General features: G+C 37.8%; 1 protein-coding gene across 6 annotated transcripts in view; it reads left to right on the top strand.

Moving 5' to 3' along the window:
• unc80 (unc-80 homolog (C. elegans)) overlaps positions 1–21,715 on the top strand; it is a 214,181-nt gene that overhangs the window by 64,201 nt on the left and 128,265 nt on the right. For 4 of the 6 annotated variants that reach the window (XM_073046799.1, XM_073046798.1, XM_073046796.1 and 1 more), the window contains exons 13-21: positions 3,408–3,731; positions 5,382–5,513; positions 5,978–6,125; positions 6,430–6,468; positions 9,701–9,849; positions 10,200–10,363; positions 14,274–14,372; positions 19,607–19,815; positions 21,008–21,114. In XM_073046799.1, coding sequence (XP_072902900.1) covers positions 3,408–3,731; positions 5,382–5,513; positions 5,978–6,125; positions 6,430–6,468; positions 9,701–9,849; positions 10,200–10,363; positions 14,274–14,372; positions 19,607–19,815; positions 21,008–21,114 — 1,371 coding nt within the window. The remainder of the gene's footprint in view (positions 1–3,407; positions 3,732–5,381; positions 5,514–5,977; positions 6,126–6,429; positions 6,469–9,700; positions 9,850–10,199; positions 10,364–14,273; positions 14,373–19,606; positions 19,816–21,007; positions 21,115–21,715) is intronic. The other 2 variants (XM_073046802.1, XM_073046797.1) reach the window with 1 other exon arrangement.

Below are 21,715 nucleotides of genomic sequence, written 5' to 3'. Positions count from 1 at the left end.
GAAGGTGGTATATTTGAATGTATGCAGTATACAAAATAAGGTAGATGGTCTTGTAGTGCAGTTAAGAGACTGGCAGGTATTATGTAGGCATCACTGAGTTGTGTATTTAAGGTCATAAATGGGAGATTAACACCCAAGGATACACATTGTATCAAAAAGGATAGGCAGTTCGGCAGAGGGTGTGAGATAGCTCTGTTGGGGAAAAAATTAAATCCTTAAAACAGGTGAAGTAGGATTCAAAGGTGTAGAATCCCTGTGGGTAGAGTTACGAAACTGCAAGGGTTTAAAAAAAACCCTGATGGGAGTTATATACAGGCCTCGGAACCAAGGCCAGGATGTGGAATATAATTTACAATGAGAGATGGAAAAGGCATGTTAAAGGGGTAATGTTATGATAGTCAAGGAGGATTTCAATATGCAGATGTATTGGGAAAATTAGGTCAGTGCCGGATCCCAAGAGAGAGAATTTATAAAATATCTACAAGGCACCTTTTTAGAAAAGCTTGCAGTTGAGCTCACTAGGGGAAGCACAAATCTGGATTGGGTGTTGTGTAATAAACCAGATTGACTAGGGAGCTTAAAGTAAAAGTACTGTTGGGATGCATGATTATAATATGATAGAATTCACCTTGCAGTTTGAGAGGAAGATGTATCAGTATCTGAGTGGAGTAAAGGGAATTACATGAGTGAAGCCAAAGTTGATTGGCAGGGATGATGGCAGAACTGCAATGGCTGGAGTTTCTGGAAACGATTCAGAAAAATCAGACTGCAAAAATTAAAAAGTATTCTAAAGGGAGGATAAGGCAACCACAGCTGACAAGGGAAGTCAAAGACAACATAAAAGGAAAAGAGAAGGCATATAATTTAGCAAAAATTAGAGGGAAGTTAGAGGCTGGGGAAGATTTAAAAAACCCACAGAAGCAACTGAAAAAGAAATGAAAATTTGAAATATGAAGGTAAGTTAGCCAATAATATAAAGGTGGATAGCAAAAGTACTTCTAGATATATAAAGTGTGAAAATGAGGTGAGAGTGTATATTGGACAACTGGAAAATGATGCTGGAGAGTAATGGGGAGCAAAGAAATGGCGGATGAACTTAATAAGCATTTTGTGTCAGTTTTCACTGTGGAAGACACTAGTGGTATGCCAGAAATTTGAGTGTCGGGACAGAAGTGAGGGTAGTTGCTATTACTAAGGAGAAAGTGCTTAGGAACTTGAAAGGCCTGAGGGTAGGCAAGCAACCTTGACCAGATGGACTTCACCCCAGGGATACCTGAAGAGATTGTGCAGTTATTTGTAATGATCTTTCAAGAATCACTAGATTCTGGAATGGAACCAGAAAGCTGGAAAATTGCAAATGCCACTCCACTATTTAAGAAAGGGGTTGGGATGCAGAAGGAAGGAAATTATAGGCCAGTTAGCCGGACATCAGTGGTTGTGAAGGCATTGAAATCCATTATTAAGGGTGTAATTTCGGTGTACTTGGAAGCCAAAGTCAGTATGGTTTCCATGAGGGGAGATCTTGCTGACAAATTTGTTGAAATTCTTTGAAGAATTAACCGGCAGGATAGACATAGAAGAGTCAGTGGATGTTGTTTGTTTGTATTTTCAGAAGACTTTTGACAAGGTATTTCAAATGAGACTCCTTAGCAAGCAATAGTCCATGATATTATAGGAAAGATACTAGCATGGGGAGAAGATTGGCTGATTACAAGAGACAAAGAGTGGGAATAAAGGGGGCCTTTTCTGGTTGGCTGCCAGTGACTGGTGGTGTTCCGCATGGTTTAGTATTGGGGCCGCCTCTTTTCATGTTATATGTCAATAATTTGGTTGACTGAAAATCATAGCCCTATGGCCAATTTTGCAGATGATACGAGGATAGGTGGTGGGGCAGGTAGTGTTGAGAATGGTATGAAGATTGATTTCTCATTCTGGTAAAAAAAACCCAATTTCACTCCCCCTCCACCTTCCCTCTTATTCTATTCCCCACTCTGACTTCTTACCTTTTCTCACCTACCTATCATCTCTATCTGGAGATCACCCCCCCCCACCCCCCCGGCCCCGTTCCATTTCTCCTGTGGTCCACTCTCCTCTCCTATCGGATTCCACCGGGCTTCATTCATCACCTTCTAGCTATCCAACTTCCCCTCCCCTCACCTTTTTATTTCATTGTCTTCCCTCTTCCTTTCCAGTCCTGCAGAAGGCTCTCGGCCTGAAGCTTCAGCTGTTTATTCATTTCCATAGATGCTGCCTGACCTGCTGAGTTCCTCCAGCATTTTGTGTGTGTGACTTTGGTGTGTAGGATGCAGGGTGTCTGCAGAAGGACGTAGACAAATTGGGAGAATGGGTAAAGAGGAGGCAGATGGAATATAGTGTAGGGACGTATATGGTTATGCACGTTGGTAGAAAGAATAAATGCATAAATTGTTTTCTAAATGGGGAAAAAATGCAGAAATCTGAGGTGCAAAGGGACTTGGGAGTCCTTGCGGAAGATTCCCTAGACATTAATTTCAAGATTCAAAGTACATTTATTTTTGAAGTATGTATGTAGGATACAACCCTGAGGTTTGTCTTCCCTTGCAGGTTGTGTCCGTGGTAAAGAAGGCAAATGCAATGGTAGCATACATGTTGGGGGACTAGAACATAAGAGCAAGGATGTAATGCTGTGCCTTTATTAGGCATTGGCCAGAGCACATGTAGTATTGTGAGCAGATTTGTGCCCCTTATCTACAAAAAAATGTGCTGGCATTGGAGGTTCACTAGAGTGATTCTGGGTAATGAAAGGATTAATGTTTGAGGAGCTTTTGATAGCTCTGGGCTTATACCTGCTGGACTTTAGAAGAATGGTGGGGGGGGGGAAATCTCATTGAAACCTGATGAATTTTGAAAGAGTGGATGTGAAGAGAATGTTTCCTATAGTGGCTGAATCTTTGATCATAGGGCACAGCCTCAGAATAGAGGGGCATCCATATAGAACAGAGATGAGAAGGATTTTATTTAGCAAGAGTGGTGAATCTGGAATCACTGCCACAGATGGCTTTGAGTATATTTAAAATGGAGTTTGATGGGTTCTTGATTAGTTAGGGTGTTAATGCTTACAGGAAGAAGGGGGTTAAGAGGGATAATAAATCAGCCATGATGGAATAGCAGAGCAGACTCAATGGACCGAATGGCCTAATTCTGCTATATGTCGTATGATCTTATTTAGTTGCTGCTCCTGGACATTTAGCTCTGTAGGATAATTGTGCTAATGTGGCCTTGAGTTTAATTGCAGTTGTATGGTAACAAAGATTAAATTGGGCTGTCAAAATCAACATGATCCAAGCCTGCCTCTGACCCTTCAGATGTGTGAACTGTGACAATTTCTGGCATTGAATTTGTAAATAGATGTTCTTTGTATCTTTTAGGTCATTCTGAAAGCTTTGTTTATGGTGCTTAACCATGATATTAGTTCTCGGATATGTGACGTTGGGCTAAACATTATAGACTTCTTGCTGCAATTGGATGTAGTTCAATTAGTGGATAAGAATTACAAAACTGCAGAAAATAAGGAGAATAATGTAGGTGACAAGTGGCAGAAAGATGCAGCCAATCACCAGCGAGGAGCGCCAGGAGGGTCATCCAGTGCATTTCCAGCTGCACCAGAGGAAGGGGTTGGAAGTGCGGCTGCAAGTGGAGGCAGAGGAGGTGGTGGAGGAGACGATGGAAACAAAAAAAGCGGAAGTCTAGAGGTTTGTTATTATTTACAATGTTCAGAGTATAAAAGTTTCAAACTTGTGAAATGTAGCATTTCATTCTTGGGCTAATCAGAAATTAGGTACTTTGAATTGTTACTGTGTAGTCATTGTTAAATGGGGGCTATGATTTGACATTACATTGCAAGTGTAGTGGTCCTACAAAGAAACTGGAGAAATATTCATGTTTTAAGCTGCTTTCAAATAAAAAAAAAGCCAAATGAAGAACCTTTCGGATAATGTTTTTGTTTAAGCAGATGTACTAAAAGGCCGTTCACCAGTACATCTTCTAATGAAAGTAATAACCTGTAATTTAGAAACTTAAGCTGCTTTTAGTTCTTGAGATAACATATTTCAAAACTAGTTGGATTTACCACTGGCACACTGTTCCTTTCAGTATTTCAGAACATGTTGAAGTAGATCTGGTGACCTAAAATAATTGACCACTTGCCCTTGGACCATGTTTTTTCTCCTCCAGTGTGAACTTTGTCACAACCTTGGAGCTCTGAGCACTGGGGAAGGTAGGGACCATTTCAATGCAAGTCACTGGCTACGGTTGCAGCAAGACTTTGAGAGTTGGTGAGGCCCCATTCCCCAGACTCTCTGGATCTCAAAGCTAAAATTGAAATTGAACATGAATGTCAAAGACATTTGAAAATATCTGTGTACCTTGCAAAAAGATGATACTTGATAAGTAAAAGATCATATAAGATGTTGAAAATTAACTATAAAATAAAAACACTCATGGCTAAAAAAAATGGACAATATTTAAATAAATTTTTAAAAAGGGCACAACCCAAAGAGTTAGCTGTCTATTTTTCTCCATAGATGCTTTCTTGACCCACCAAGTTCTTTCAGCAGCCTTTTTTTTTTGGTAAAATAAAGGATTCTGAATATCCATTTTGCCAGTTTACTGATTTATCTCAGTTACTTTAGTACTTAAGCAGGTAGATTCCTCAGGCTGGGAGCAATGAAGTCTGTAGAAGCCCAGCTTTCCTGCTGAGTCCACTGTCACAAGACAAGGGAATGCAGCAGAACATTGTCATAAAAGTCTATTTCAGCCCAAACTCTCACTGATACAAATTTAAAATAAATGTGCTCTTGAGAAGTTAGGTAGTAAAACCAATGCCTCTAATCTAAAGTAGTTAACATCACCATTTTTGTGACATATGACTCCTACTGGTTAGTAAGTGTTTATGAATAACTGGAGAACACAGGATCTGGCTCAGTTGAAATACACCACACAGTCAAATGATTTACCAAAATTCAATTCACAGCAGTTTTTGTTACATGTGAAAAACCATTTATTGAAGACGTACCTTTGAGAGCATTCAACATTTGTGAAGTAAAATTCAGTAAAAGCAACAACCATCAAGAGTAGAATTAGAAAAAAAGGAAGAAGATATCTGACTTTTATATGATCAAAATTATTTCGAAGGTTCTTTGCCAAATGCTTAACCATATACAGTTTTGTTAACAAAAATATCATTTCTATGTGGAAGTACAAAAGACTTGTTACTATATGAACTTTTAGAATATTTTTCTCCAATTGTTCTCTATGAGGAATCAATTTGTATTCCAACATTTTGTGTTCATTTGCAATAGTTTCTTTCATTGAAGTACTAAGTTGTACATATATTTACTTAGGAGGAAGATGTCCCGGGGAACATTCATAAACTTACATTAACAATGCTCATCAAAATTATAAAATCGTTGGGATGTGCGTACGGTTGTGGTGAAGGACACCGTGGCCTGTCAGGAGATCGTCTCCGCCTTCAAGTACGTGAATTCTGTTTATGAGTACAAATAGCAAATTATATTACTGTATATGTTGCCAAAAATGTCTCTTTATTGATAGAACTGAAGATAATTTTTGGTAGTGATGTGTAGAGTTTTCATCACTGTTGTATTAACCTCATGATAAGGTAGATTATAATTAGGGCTACTTTAGATTCATCCAAATTTAAACACAGTGTTTGTGTCTGTTTTAAAACGAATTGAAGATATTAACATCAGTCCTGCCACTGAACTGAATGTAAACTGCTATTTTTAAAGAGCAATGTGAAAATTCATTCATAATGGAATTCAGATCTGGTAATTTACCTTTAAATCATTCATTGTTTTATCATTGTTTATTCAGTGGAATAAATTACATTGTTCTGATAATCTTTCAGTGCAGCATGACACTTCTACGATGATTTTTAAAAAAGATCATTTATATTGAAATGTATTAATTATTTTAGGCTCAGAACTGCCTTACAAGATTGTACAAACTTAGCAAAGTACAGTTTCGACAAACTCTACGAGAGTATGTAAACAAGGATTCATTGAATAACGTAGTGGATTTTTTGCATGCTTTGCTTGGGTTTTGTATGGAACCAGTTACTGACAGTAAGTACTCTTGAGATATTATGTTTCTTTTCTTTATGTTAAAGAAATTACAAGGTATATATATATATATAATTTGAATATTTTTTTTAAAGAAATTACAAGGTATATATATATATAATTTGAATATTTTTTTTAAAAGTGCTAGAAATAATCAGCAGCTCAGGCATCATATATGGAGAGAGGAACAGTTAATGTCTCAGGTCCTTGACTAGCTCTTTCTACAGATGCTCCCTGACCTGCTGAATATTGCTATTACTTTTTTTTTTAATTTTAGATTTCCAGTAGCTTTCTCTTTGCTTTTCAGATATCCGATCGGGTTTGGTTATATGCCGTTGTTTTCAAGGTAGCTACTTCCTCTGTCTGTTTTTAAAATTGTAATGATATCCACTGTTCCTTTTAAAAATTTGCTTTTTTCTCTTCTCCTTCACTGTATTCTTTAAGCTTCTTGAAATGATAGAAGCATATGTTTATAAAGTTTCTAGCTAAGTTATTCACTATTTCATTCCAATTTATTCACTAATTCAGTGAAATATGTGAGGAATCAAAAAGAAACATGGATTTGTTCATGCATCAGGTTGTTGTATCTTCAACATTTGGGAAATTAAGAAGAAAGCCTGATGGTATGTTTCTGTAAACCTGACAATTGATGAGTGACTCAGAATTCTTTTTCCCTGAATTTTAATCAATTTTTACTTCTTGAAGATGAGTAAATAATATTTATTTCCTGAGATCTGCAACGAACATTTTTCCTGTTACACAGAAGGGAACTACTTAGAATTCCCATGTGACTTTTAAATAAATGATGATAATCTTCCCTGAAGCTTAGCAGCATGAAGGATCTAAAACTTCTGATATTAAAAATATGCCTGCATTACTTTATTGATGAATTCCCAAGAAGTGGATCTCCTCTCCTCAAGTAAATTTTTTTAAAGTTTATATGACGTCTATACATTTCCCAAAAAATTAGGGTATTTAGATTTGATCAGCTGGGAGTTGCATGATGCTTTGGTTACTCCAGCCGTTGGTGTGGCTCTGATGAGAAGCATACTATAGGAGAGAATTTTTTATTTAACTCTTTCACTAAATACAGGAGGTAATGAGAAAGATGTTGCCAGAGTCAGGTTATGATTGCAAGGCATTATTCAGGAATGCTGCAATGAAGTTATTTCTTATTGTTCAGAGATGGTCAAACTGAATTGGTGAAATACCTTCTTATCCTGTGCCTGGGCATAAATGATTAAAAGGGTTTAATCAATTAAAAATAAAAGAATATATTTTCTTGAAATAGATGAAACTACTTTAAATTTTTACAAATATGAACAACAAAAATCTGAAAATTTAAAGAGCAAACACGAGGAAATCTGCAGATGCTGGAAATTCAAACAACACACACAAAATGCTGGTGGAACACAGCAGGCCAGGCAGCATCTATAAGGAGAAGCACTGTTGATGTTTTGGGCCGAGACCCTTTGTCAGGACTAACTGAAAGGAAAGACTTTCAAATCTCTTACTATCTTTCCTTTCAGTTATTCCTGACGAAGGGTCTCGGCCCGAAACGTCCTCAGTGCTTCTCCTTATAGATGCTGCCTGGCCTGCTGTGTTCCACCGGCATTTTGTGTCTGAAAAATTTAACCTGAATTTATCTCTCTCAATTAAGTTTGGCAATCCCAGTCAAATGAAGCAGTGGTGCCAGCTTTGGCTAGGCTAAAACTGAGAGGCCAATGTGTTTGCAGCTTAGCTACTCATCTCATGTTAGCAGTTGAGCATGAGGTCTGACTCCCAGTTCATTTATGAATGTTGTACTTCACAAGTAAAGTTCCAAGATGCACTGAGCATAGGAATGTTTACATAGAACTGCCATCTACGGGGCCATTTCTCTTTTTGCAATGGTTTAGATTGCTTTGTACATTGAAAGGTTTGGTTGTGAATAAAATCTTTCTTTACTGTCTGTGTTAAATGCACAAAATAGAAGTGTAGATGCCTTGTACTCCAGAGTTTGGTTTGATTGGTATCCATAAATCTAAATTTCAGAACAGTTTACAGCAAATGTATGCTATTGTGGTAGGTTTACTGTATACATACAGTAGGTCAGTTTCTAGTGTCTTGCATGTTTTAACTTTTCCTGTGATACCCTTATTCACTAATTTTCAAATTCTGTTAGACTTTCAGACCCTTGTTGACATCTTCATCAATGGAGTTTCACATGTACTTTCCACTCAGATCTTAAATATCATTAAGGCCTACAGCTGTCTCATTCAGAAATTAATCCACTGGGACACATTGGGACCAATATATTTTGGCTCAATTAAGTGGCTCTCCCCAATTAGCCAAAGTTTCATGGAAATAGTTAAAAAGATACTTTAAAAACAAACTACTGTTTAACTGAATAACAAATTATGTATTGAAATGAAATACAGAACAAATTAGAACACTACCAATCCTAGTGCAGTACTATAAGGAGAAGCACTGTCGACGTTTTGGGCCGAGACCCTTCGTCAGGACTAACTGAAAGGAAAGATTTTCAAATCTCTTACTATCTTTCCTTTCAGTTATTCCTGACGAAGGGTCTCGGCCAGGGGTAAGATATGTTAAAGTGCCGGGGTTAGGATTGAGCTGAAGTTACCATTCAATGTATGTTAGTAAACTATTAAGAACTTTTTAAAAGCTATTTATTAATGCTTTTTGAGAGGGTGATTTTAGATGCTTATCATATTTATACTGAGTTAAGTATTGTATGTAATTAGTTTTGCTACAATAAGTGTATGGGATATTGGAAAAAATGTTGAATTTCCCCATGGGGATGAATAAAATATCTATCTATCTATAAAACAGCAGGAGTTCCTAATGTTCATCCAGTGTACACTGCCATGTTCTTTTGATTAACTGAAGATGTACAAAATCAATGCAGACACTAGTGTAAACAATGGACTGCACATACAATGCTATCGACGATTGCAGCCTTCAAATTTTCATTTTCATTGCAATATTCTAAATGATTGTTAAGACCTTCAAATTCTTTATATTTCCTAACCTGAAGTAGTGAAATGATTTCACTTTCACTCAGGCCGTTTCTGGCATCACCAAGCCTGAATGCTTGAAACCGCAGTGAGCAAAACAGCTCTGAATTGTCTTACTGCTTATTTCTCCACAGCTACCTGTGACAAAAATCACTGCTTTTTGAACACAAGTGCACACAAATGACACTATTTAAAAACTGCTTGCTCTAAGCACGGTGTAGTATCTAACAGCCCCACGAGTACATGCATCTGACTCTAGTTAAAAACTATTCAGCAACAGTCTCCTGTCTCAATTAAACATCATGGTGTTCCAATTAAACAAAATAAATCCCAGCTATTTTCTTGATTAGAATCTGTTCTTTAAGAGTTGACCCAAATAAGCGGCTGCCCCTGTTGACCAATGGCCTGATCAACTGGAATCCACTGTAAGTTACTTGCTGACCAGTGGGAATGAGTAAGGGAGATTTATGAAGATTAAGCCTGGGTTAGAATAGGTCAGAAGGATGTGAAACAGGATTCTGAAGATAAAACATTCATTGGTATTTTCTGTATGTTTAGACAAGGCTGGGTTTGGAAATAATTTTACAACTGGCGACAGTAAATCAGTTACACGGAATATGGAAGCAATTATTGTGAGCTGCATGTTCAAACCTCTCATCACCCGATGTGCATCAACTACACATGAATTGCATAGCGCCGAGAATCTGGTGAGCATCTCTTTTGGAACCAATTTGTTGGAAATCTGACACTATCATTATAACCAATCACTTCACAATAACTTACTTGTAAATTATTTTCCACAAGGGCCTTGTCGATTAAAGAAATACCTTGATCATTTTTGTGGTTTATTGAAAATCCAGATGCTCTAAAAATAATAATGGTAAAGGAAGTGCTCATTTCCAACACAATCCCACTTTTGACCAAGTTTTTGATAATCTGCTTTAATATTCCTTATGTGCTGGTGCCTGTTTTGTTTTTTATGTTTCTGGGAATTATCTTAGTCTTACTACATTATAGCTTTGTACACAAACACAAGTTGTTGCTGTTTTTGCTGCAGGGTCTTTATTGTGACATTCGTCAGCTTGTTCAATTCATCAAAGAAGCTCATGGGAATGTTTTTCGAAGAGTGACACTCAGTGCTCTTCTAGATAGTGCAGAAAAGGTAACACCTGGTAAGAAACCTGAAGAAACTGAGGAAAAGAAAGTGTCTGTCAGCAAAAGGTATTCAGCTGTTACATCTTCCAAAGAATCTAATCCTTAATAGTGGCTGTAAATTTCTAACAACTGATGTAGTCTTAATCTGAAAGTGTGTTGTGTAATTAATGAGCTTAACAATTTTGTCCTTATAAGGCAAGAAGTATATTCATGTTATGCAGTGTTATCATGGCAATATTCAAGTGAACAATTCATTTATATTATCCCCTGTTGGTTAAAAGTTTAATTTAATATTGTCCACTTTATGACCTAAAAATGAATTTGGCCTAACCCTATTTGGCATGTGGTATATTCCTGACCTCATTCTCAGGATTTGCTCATATGACTGGGGAGTTTGTCTGAAATTGATGTTATGTGCATTCAAAAATAGGTCCAGGATTCAGTGAAATAATGATGGCACATCTTTGAAATAAATGTTCCTGGAAATTATAGATCATACAACTAATTTCCTTGTTCATAGAAATTCATTATTGTTTGGCACTTGCTGTGTACTTTAAACTTTAAACTTAATTACAATTTCAAGTGGCTGCAATATAATAGTGTCCATATTTTCACCATTTAAACTGAAAAATAAAGTTGCTGGAAATCTGGCAAGAGGCTGATTTATTAATTGATCTCAGATAGATGCCTTTGATTAAACATTATTCACATTTTACAGGCAATTATTCTGAAGAGAATCCCGAGGCATACTCTTGTGAATCGTATCAGTGTGTTGAGTGACCAAAATGGAGTCACTTTAATAGCTATTTACAGAAACATTAAGTTCAGATTGGCAACCAAATGCTTTGTCATTCAAATCATTCTTCCAGAGATATATCACTTGACATTGCATTTCTTCCCATCAAAATAATTACCACTAAGGAACACTAAAATACTGAAAGAATTCCTGTTTCATTACCATACTAGAATTAGTTATCACAAAGAGATATCATATAAATGTAATTACAAAGAAAGCACAACAGCACCTCTGCTTACTTAGGAGTCTACAAAGATTCGATATGTCATCAAAAACTTTGACAAACTCCTATAGATACGTAGGAAAGTGTATTGGTTGGCTGCATTACAGCCTGGTATAGGAACACAAATGCCTTTGAATGGATAATCCTACAAAAGGTAGTGGATTTGGCCCAGTACACCACACACAAAGCCCTCCCAACATTGAGCACATCTACACGAAATGCTTTTGCAGAAAAGCAGCATCCATCATCAAAGATCCACACCACCCAGGCCATGCTCGTTTTTCATTGCTGCCATCAGGTAGAAGGTACAAGTGCCTCAGGTTCAAGAATGGTTACTAGCCCTCAACCATCAGGCTTTTGAACAAAAGAGGATAACTGCACTCATCTATTGAGATGCCCCCACATTCAATGGTCTCATTTTAAGGACTCTTTATCTTGTAATTTCATGCTCTCATAATCTATTGCTGTTTATTTATATTTGCATTTGCACAGTTTGTTGTCTTCTATGCTCTTGCTTTTCCATTGATCCTGTTACAGTTACTACTCTATAGATTTGCTGAGTATGCTTGCAGGAAAAAGAATCTCAGGGTTGTATGTGTGACATATACGTACTCTGATAATAAATTTTACTTTGACCTTTGAGATTGTAACATCGGTTGACTTTAAGAAATTGTTATTTCATATGATAATTATTTTTGTGCTAATATCACAAAATAAATCAGGGGGCATGGACTTTATACTTACAGTTCTAATTTTGAATTATCGTATGCTAGGATAAGTGATCAGTCAATCTGGTTCACATTATGTCATTATAATACTGTGCCCTCAGAAACAAAATAATGACCTCAGTAAGGAAATAGAGAAGAATAATTGTAGCACAAAGCAGTAATTGTTTTATATATCCATTTAATCTGATTCAGTAAGAAGAGAATATAAGTGCAAAAACAAGTTGTAGGCCATCTGGCCCATCAAGCCAACCCTGCCATTCACTATGATCGTAGTTGATCTATTCTGACCAATTTCCCATTGTTCTCAGTTTCTTCATCTTTCAGAAAGTGATCTGTCTCCATCTTAAATATTTCCCACGATCCAGTTTCTGCAACTCTGCGGTGTAGAATTCAAGTGATTCAGCACCTTCTGCAGGAAGAAATTTCTTCTCACTTCTGTGTTAAATAATCCACCCCTTATTTTGTAACTAACTCCCCTTGTTCGAAGTTCTCCTGATGCTAAATCATATTGATATTTACCCAAGCAACACACAAAATGCTGGAGCAACTCAGCAGGCCAGGCAGCATCTATGGAAAAAAGTACAGTCGATGTTTCAGGCCGAGACCCTTTGGCAGGTCTGGAGAAAAAAAGCTGAGGAGTAGATTTGAAAGGTGAGAGGAGGGGAGAGAAAAACACCAGGCGATAGCTGAAACTTGGAGGGGAAGGGATGATGGGAAGTGCTAGGAAGTTGATTGGTGAAAGAGACAGAAGGCCATGGAAGAAAGAAGAAAAGGGGAAAGCACTATAGAGGGAGGCGATGGGTGGTCAAGGAGATAACATGAGAGAGGAACAAGGGGATGGGTAATGGTGAAGTCAGAAGGGATCATTACTGGAAGTTTGAGAAATCAGTTTTCATGCCATCAGGTTGGAGGCTACCCAAAAGGAATATAAGGTGTTGTTCCTCCAACCTATGTGTGGCCTTATCCCATCAGTGGAGGAGGCCATGGATGGGCATATCTGAGTGGGAATGGGAAGTGGAATTAAAATGGGTGGCCAGTGGGAGATCCCACTTGTTCTGACCTATGGAGTGTAGATGCTGTCTTCATTAGATTCCCTTTTCCTGCTAAACTCCACCAAGTACAGACCCAGAGCCATCTAACGCTCATCATCCATTAACTGTTTCATACCTGGGCTTGTTCTCCTGAACCTGCTCTGTAACTTTTCCAATGTCAGCACACGTCTTCAAGAGGTCCAAAACTCCTCACAATACTCTGTGCAATCTGATCAATGCCTTATAAAGCGTCAGCACTGCATCCTTGCTCTTATATTCTATTCCTCTCAAAATGAATGCTGCCATTGCGTTTGTCTTCCTTACCACCGACTCAACCTGCAAGTTAACTTGCAGGGAATCCCACACGTGGACTCCCAAGTCTTTTTGCATCTCTGATTTCTGATTTTTTTTTCCCCATTTAGAAAATAGTTTGCATTCCTCCTGTCCCTCGACAAGATTCCATCTGCCGCTTCTTTGCCCATTCTCCCAATCTGTCTGTGTCCCTCTGCAGACTTGTTGCTTCCTCCAAACTCTCTGCCTCTCCACCTTTCTTCATATCGTCTGCAAACTTGGCCACAAAGCCAACAATTCTATTATGCAAATCATTGACATATAACATGAAAAGAAGTGGTCCCAATAGTGACTCCTGTTGAACACCACTAGTCGCCAGCAGCCAACCAGAATCAGCCCCCTTTATTCCCACTCTTTGCCTTCTGCCAGTAAGCCAACCTTCACTGTACAAGTGTATATCTCTTTAAGAGTGGAGTGACATTTGCCATTTTTCAGTCCTCTGGAACCATGTTATTCTTGAAAGAATGCCTCAACAATTTCTTCAGCTACCTGTTTCACATCCTGGGGTGCATTCTATCTTGTCCAGATAACTTACATACCTTAATACCTTGCAGCTTCTCAAGCACTTTCTCCTCAGTAATAGCACCTACACTCACTTCTGCCTCTTGCCACTCCCGAACTTCTGGTGTCTTCCAACACGAAGGCTGATGTGATACACTTAAGTTCATCTGCATTTCTTTGTCATACATTATTACCTCTTAAGCAACATTTTCCTGCGGTCCAAAACCCACTCTTGTCACTGTTTTGCTCTTTATATATCTGAGTAAACTTTTTGACATTAATATAGATGATCTAAAAGGCTGGCATGTAAGTGGTTGTAATAACATCTGAATTTGGTCGACTGCAGGACTGAAGGAGGGCCAGCCACTGAGAAAGCACAAGCCTCTGCAGCACCAGATGAATGTCGCAGTGTTATCTCCAGTCGTCCTCCTCAGACCCCAGAACAGTAAGTGACAAGAAGTCGTTTAAAACTTATCCTCCAGTATCCTTCACACATCAAAGCGGTGTGCCAGAAATAATCACAAGGCCAAAATGGGTCTTTAAAGATATTGATGATTTTAGTTGTTTAAATATTCTGTTGTTTTCTCTCATTGTGGGTGGCAGAGGTGCACTGAAATGAAATTTTGATTTATTAGTGTTTTTGTGTTTCACTTGTGCTAATGGATGCTTCGTTCAATAGTTTTATGATAAATTTGGTTATTCTTGTTGCTATTATTATAACTATTTTTATTTTTTCCTAGCTCATGCTGTAAAGCCTGAGGCATGGGCATAGCCAAACACACTCATTTCTCAATTGCTAGGAATTTTCAGACTGTTTTAATGGGGTTTAGTATTGTGGCTTTCTGGAGATTAATATAAATATTGCTGTGAGGGCCTAATTCTTTAATGTCATTGCATAGTGACTTAGGGATGATGCCAGATGTAGATATTACTACTGGGACAATGTATAACCTGTTCATGTTCGATAGTCTATCCATTTCCTCATTTGATTCTGCATATTTCTGGTGTTTTTCAGTTATTGGTTTCTGTATGTTATGTGTGTTTGGAGTGGCTATATCTATTAATTAAGTTGTCCTTGTTTGTTTATCCTGTAATATTATATATTAATAATAGTATTATTGAATAAAATAATCCCAAGAGTCGGTGCTTGATAGAATTCAAGCCCAGCTCTGTACCAGTTCATTGTGTTGCAAATGGAACTATGTCCCAGTACAGTTCTAGTTTCTTTTCAGCCTGGAAGTAAATAGTTTGTCTCTCTTGAAAGCCATGCTGATAAATCTGTCATGCAGGCAGCCAGGATAAAGTGAGGAAGAGAAATGCACTCTGCTCCTATGCTGTATAGTCATTTGGTATGGAGCCTCCAATTGCCAGAGCAAACTCGAGAAAGGAAACTGTAAAATTAAATTGCATCAGAGGCCTTATGATCTAGAAATTATAATTATCAGTTCATTTTATTTTATTGTGGAAGTGGCATCAGCCAGAATTGCGAAATTGGTCAGAGACTGCACACCACAAGAATGTTAAGATAAGTGACTGTGAGAAAAGAGCCTCGACGGGGGGGGGGGTCACAAAGGTATGGCACGCATGTGCAAGGTGACACGTGCAAAACTAATATTGCACAGCATGCAGTGCCACCTCTCAATTCTTTAAACCCCACCCATAATTGAAAGATACATAATGATTACCTTAACTGCCAAATGAATCGGTGAATTATTGTTTACAACCAGAGAGCAGTGAGATGGTTTCACAGGAAATTCCTCACGCCAGCTGGCTTGGTGGCAGCTAAACATTTGTGAGAACACATGATGTTGGATGGTACACTTTGAAATCCTCATAGACCTGATGCACACATCATGATTTGGTTTATAAATGGTTGCAATAATCTACTATTTAGAAATGATGTTATGTTTCAGTTGCTTTTTTTAAAAAAATTTTTAATTAGTTTTTCAAAACATTTTACAAAATTAAAAACCCCAAATCCCAGTGGGGAGCATTAATACAGTGCAAGATTATGCATACAATAACAATATGCTACAAAAGAAGAGAATTTAACAAAAAAGCACCTAAATTAAAGACAAGTGAGCTTAGTGTCCTCCCCAATCCCCACAACACAAGTCAGGACAGTCAAACTCCCAGACTGTGAATACACTGAGCAACAGAGGATAATAATGCCTACTACCAGAAAAAAAAAGGGAGCTGAAAGCAAGGGACCGAAAAGAAGAAAAAAAAGAAAAAAAAAAACCCTAGTCAAGAGGAAGGTTATGAAAGTACTCGATAAAAGGTCCCCAGACCTTATGGAACTTTAGATCCGAATTAAGAACTGAATAATGAATTTTTTCGAGGTCCAAGCAGGCCATAATGTCGTTAAGCCATTGCGCATGTGTGGGCGGGGCAACATCTCTCCATCTGAGGAGGATCAAGCATCTCGCCAGGAGAGAGGCAAAGGATAGTATTCGGCATTTGGTCGGACCCAGACATAAATCTGTCTCGCCCCAAAAACCGAACAGAGCAATTAAGGGGTTAGGTTCTAGGTGCTGATTCAGAATACCCGATAATGTAGTGAAGACATCTTTCCAGAATTTCTCCAAGCTAGGACAGAACCAGTACATGTGGATGAGAGAGGCCACGCCCCTCTTGCATTTATCACAGAGCGGACTAATGCCAGGGTAGAATCGAGATAGTTTAGATTTAGACATATGGGCTCTATGAACAATCTTAAACTGTAAGAGGCAATGGCGAGCACAAAGGGAGGTTGAGTTGACCGATTTGAGAACTGAGTCCCAGCTCTCCTCGGATAAGGAGATATTTAAATCCTGCTCCCAGGCCATTTTAATTTTATCCACAGGGGCCCGTCGTAAGGCTGCTAGTTTATCTCGGATAATTGAAATTAAACCTTTACCTAGTGGATTAATGGAAAGAAATAGGTCCATAGCATTTTTCACAGGCATTTCAGGAAAGTTAGGAATTAAAGGAGCAATAAAGTGTCGGATTTGGAGATATCTGAAAAAGTGAGCATTAGGCAGGTTGAACTTAACGGAGAGCTGCTGAAAAGAAGCGAAGCGATTATTAATGAAGAGATCTTCAAAATGTCTAATGCCCTTCCTGTACCAAACATGGAATGCTGAATCGTACGTAGTAGGTAAAAAAAGGTGATTATGTGCGACAGGGCTAGAAACGGAAAACCCCTGGAAACCCCTGGAGCCCATATACGCAGTGTGTCTGACCAGAGGATTAGCTATTGATCTGGGCAGGCTGCTAGGGAGTGCAGAGCCAAGAAGTGCAGATATAGATAATTCTTTAGTGGAGCTCAACTCCATTGCCACCCAGTTAGGGCACTCGGGTTGACCGTGGAAGAAAGACCAGAAGGCAGCACAACGTATATTAGCTGCCCAGTAATATAAGCGAAAGTTAGGTAAAGCCATGCCACCCTTCTTTTTTAGATTTTTGGAGGTGGATTTTATTAATTCTAGAGCGCTTATTCTGCCACAGATATGACAAAATAATAGAGTCTAAGGAATCAAAAAAAGATTTAGGAATAAAAATTGGAATAGATTGAAATAAGTATAAAAATTTGGGGAGAACATACATTTTAACAACATTAATACGACCTACCAAGGACATAGATAGAGGTGACCATTGTACCAGACTCTGTTTTATAGCATATGAAAGATTGACAAATTTTTCACGAAAGAGATCTTTAAACTTCCTTGTGACTGTAATTCCAAGATAAGTAAATTGATTATGGACTACTTTAAAAGGGAGATCACGAAATATTAGTTCTTGTGCTTCTTTATTAATTGGGAAAAGTTCACTCTTATGTAAGTTGAGTTTATAGCCAGAGATCTGGCTAAACTGGTCAAGAAGTGAAAACATTAGAGGTAAGGATGTAGACGGATTTGAGAGAAAGAGTAATAAGTCATCAGCATAGAGAGAAACTTTATGCTCAACCCCCCCTTTCCAAATCCCGGTCAATTCAGGACAATTTCGAAATGCTATCGCCAGAGGTTCTATAGCCAAATCAAAGAGAAAGGGACTTAAGGGGCATCCCTGACGGGTGCCACGTTTGAGATTAAATACTTGGGATTTCTGAAAATTAGTTAGAACAGAAGCAGTAGGACACAGGTACAGCAATTGGATCCAAGAGATGAAACTTTGGCCGAGATCAAATTTTTCTAAGACTGCAAAAAGGTAGTTCCACTCTATACGGTCAAATGCTCAGTTGCTTTTTTAAAGCTGTATATTAATCATTGTGAATAGGTTTTTAAAAATGCTTAATTTCAATTTGTCTCCATTATATTTTTATTAATAGTAAAGCAATAAATAAATAAATAAATAAATACATAAATACATAAGCAATAGGGCTCATCCTTTTTGTTTAAAATGTCCATAAGTATTGTTACTAATTCATTAGCTAATGATAATCTCTATTCAAAATTACTATGCCACAGGAGAGAATTTTTTAGATGATCGCTAATTTGGACATACACTTTCAAAAAGGTTCACAGGAGTCCTATTGAATTTGTTAGTAACCTCATCCTGAAATTCGGACATTTTTTTAAAATGGCTAACCGCTATCTTCTTCAAGCATCTAGGAACTGTGCAATTGCATGAACATCTCCAACAGTCTAATAGATAAAAGTATTTATTTGCTTTGTATTTTTATTCATTCACTATTTCCAGGCTTGTGTTTTATGGTTTAATTGTATTATTTGGTCTGGACTAAGAAAGCATCACATGGCTAAGGCAGACCTTAAGTTCACTATGAAACCAATGGGCTGCTGATGGACTTCGTACGATCCTCTAAGCTCAAAATTATTATTTTGTGGTGTCTGAACTTTCAGTAAAATGAACCAGCTGTATATATATTTCTGTTATCATTTGAGCGGTCTGTGCATTTGGAATGATAGCTTTGGGATCAGAATAAGATTTTCAGAATTGTATTTAACAATAGGAGATGGGGTATGGCCGGACCATATTGCTAGTTGAATGTTTGGGCAGGGCTTGTTGTGGCTGGACCACCATAAATCCATCCCCATAGCACCAGATCCTCAGCAGCAAAGATACAGTCCACCAGACTCGCTTGTAATTTGTGGATACTGTGTGGAAGTATAAAAAGAACAGAAGAGAAAGAAAATGCAACATCAGATCTGCCTTAAACCTAATTCTGAAATCTGGCCAGTTTTTATAAAGCACTGTAGTCCTCAAAATGTGAGCTATTTCAGTCAGAGATAAAACTCTCATGGCAGTGCCACATGTCCTTGGGGGAAAAAAATACATAAAAGCATTTGTTGAAGTTGACTTCTAGGGCAAGTGTTTCCAACTATTATAAGCAAGGAAGTTCCTTTCCTATCCACTCTCAGTAACCAGTGTGTGTGTGTGCAGTATCAACTTTACTTGGGAAACTGGACTATGGAGAAATTTCTTCTCAAAGAGGGTATTGAATCTCTACCCTTGAGAGTTGTGGAGGGGAGATCACTAAACATTTTTCAAGTGGAGGTAGATACATTTTTCAACCATTGGGGAACTGAGGGTCATGGCTATCAGCACAAAGGAGGAGTTGAGGCATGGGGTAGTCAATTGTCATCATGTTGAACGGCAGAGCGGGATTGAGGGATGAAGTGGTCTACTCCTGTTCCTATCTTATAATCTTTTTGTTAACAATTTTTTAAATTAACACAGTGAGGAACAAATTCCAGGAGCTCTTTTGGGTCGAAAGGACTTTTGGCGTAAAATGTTTAAATCACAGAGCGCTGCAAGTGATACGAGCAGCCAGTCCGAGCAAGATACTTCAGAATGCACAACAGCTCATTCTGGAACCACCACAGACAGGCGCTCGCGTTCACGGTCCAGGAGAATTTCCCTGCGGAAGAAGCTTAAACTCCCTATAGGTAAATAAAGTCAACAACAATTGAATGTGAATCAATTTGCCCTGCATGAAGAAGTTGAGACATTAATGTTAAGACTTAAAACTGAGATACCTGTTCATCCTACTCGTGGGGAAGATTAAGGTATGCACCCTGATGTGCCAGTGTTGGTGGAAGTGAATGTTGAAGATGAGAAGCAGTGTGGTGATGAAACCAATACTTCTTTGATGATGGAGAGCTTTCTGAGCATCACTGAAGTGTGCTTTATAGATGGTGCATAGGCTTTAGGGGGTCAACAGTCAAATCATTGTAGCTACTCTGATTTGCTATCATAGACAATGTTCATGTGATTGATCCATTTAAGCTTTTGGCCATTGATGTAAAAATTGGGTGAACAGATGATGAAACTCATTCAAATTAAACTTGTTTTTGTCTGACATTTGTAAGATATAAATGTCATGTACTACTTAGATCAGGTTTGAATGTTACTCTGGGAGTTGCTGCATTCAAGTGTGGACTGTGACAACAATTAAGTTGTAAAAGTGCATTATTTTGCAGGATAATGTGAGAGTTGTGTTGACAACTTTGTTGAGGATATGGGCACTAGTCTCCGTAGTATCTAAGACATCTTCAAGGAATGGTACCTTAGGAAGGCAGTGTCCATCACTAAGTAGCTCTACCACCCAGGACATTCCCTCTTCACACTGTAACCATTGGGATGGAGATACAGAAATGAAGGCACACACTTAGTGATTCAGGAACAGCTTCCCCTCTGCCACCCAGTTTCTAAATGGACATTGAACCTATGAATGCTACGTCACTACTTGTTTATTTCTGTTATTTTTGCACTACTCATTTTAACTTAACTGTATATACATACATATATACACACACACACTTAATGTAATTTATTTTTTCACTTTTTCTGTTTATCATGTATTTCATTGTACTGTTGATGTAAACAAATTTCACGACATTTGCCAGTGATACTGATTCTGAGACTGATTGTAAAAGCTATTCTGCCCTTCCATTTTCGTTAAATAAGTTGGACAGTAGGTGACACGACACATTTTCAAGAAAATTTTGAAGAATAGCAGCTTTTGCATATATTTGTATAGCATTTTAACATTTCAGATTGGTTATAATTACAAAATAAAGATGTGCTTCAAAGGAAAAACATTATGGAAATAACTGAAAATCATGTTTGTCATAATAGGAAACTGGTTGAAACGGTCTTCATTATCAGGGCTAACAGATGGCGTTGAAGACCTTTTGGACATAAGCTCGGTGGATAGACTTTCATTCATACGCCAGAATTCAAAGGTGCAGAAACTGATTTTTGTTTATATTGAATTAGCACTATCAAAATCAACTTTTTATTTATACTTCATGTCACATGGAAAGTGTTTTTCCTTTATAAGTTTGTGTTTTCAGGACGTGAAGGAGCTCTACAATTAATTGATTGCTTTGGATGTCCAGTTTCCAATGTGTAATCAAATAAATGTTTGTAATTCATATCAGTTGGTGCTAAACTATTTGCCCATAAGTACTTCAAAGTTAGCTTCTTGCTGGAGTATCTCTACTTTAAATGTATGCTCGTATTGCATGTAACCAATCTATGGAGAATTTTCTTATCAATTTTAAATCCTAGCTCTCAAAATACACATTATATGTAACTTGTTTTAATGTTACAAAAACAATGAGTACATTTAAAAAAGTTTCTTTCAATGCAAGCTCTGCACACTCAGTTTCAATGGGATATTCTCATCAGAAAACATTCCATCATATAGACTGATATGATTTATGGGTTTACTTAAATGTGCATAGTGGCAGTTGGAGTTTTGGTATAGGCAGTCCAATGTTATAAAACCTATTCAAAACAACACGAGTGAATCTGCAGATGCTGGAAATCAATAAAAACACA

Source organism: Hemitrygon akajei, chromosome 5 (assembly GCF_048418815.1).
Source record: "Hemitrygon akajei chromosome 5, sHemAka1.3, whole genome shotgun sequence".
Classification (NCBI taxonomy): domain Eukaryota; kingdom Metazoa; phylum Chordata; class Chondrichthyes; order Myliobatiformes; family Dasyatidae; genus Hemitrygon; species Hemitrygon akajei.
The sequence above is the reverse complement of the archived record's forward strand: the minus strand, read 5'-3'. Positions and strand labels throughout refer to the sequence as shown.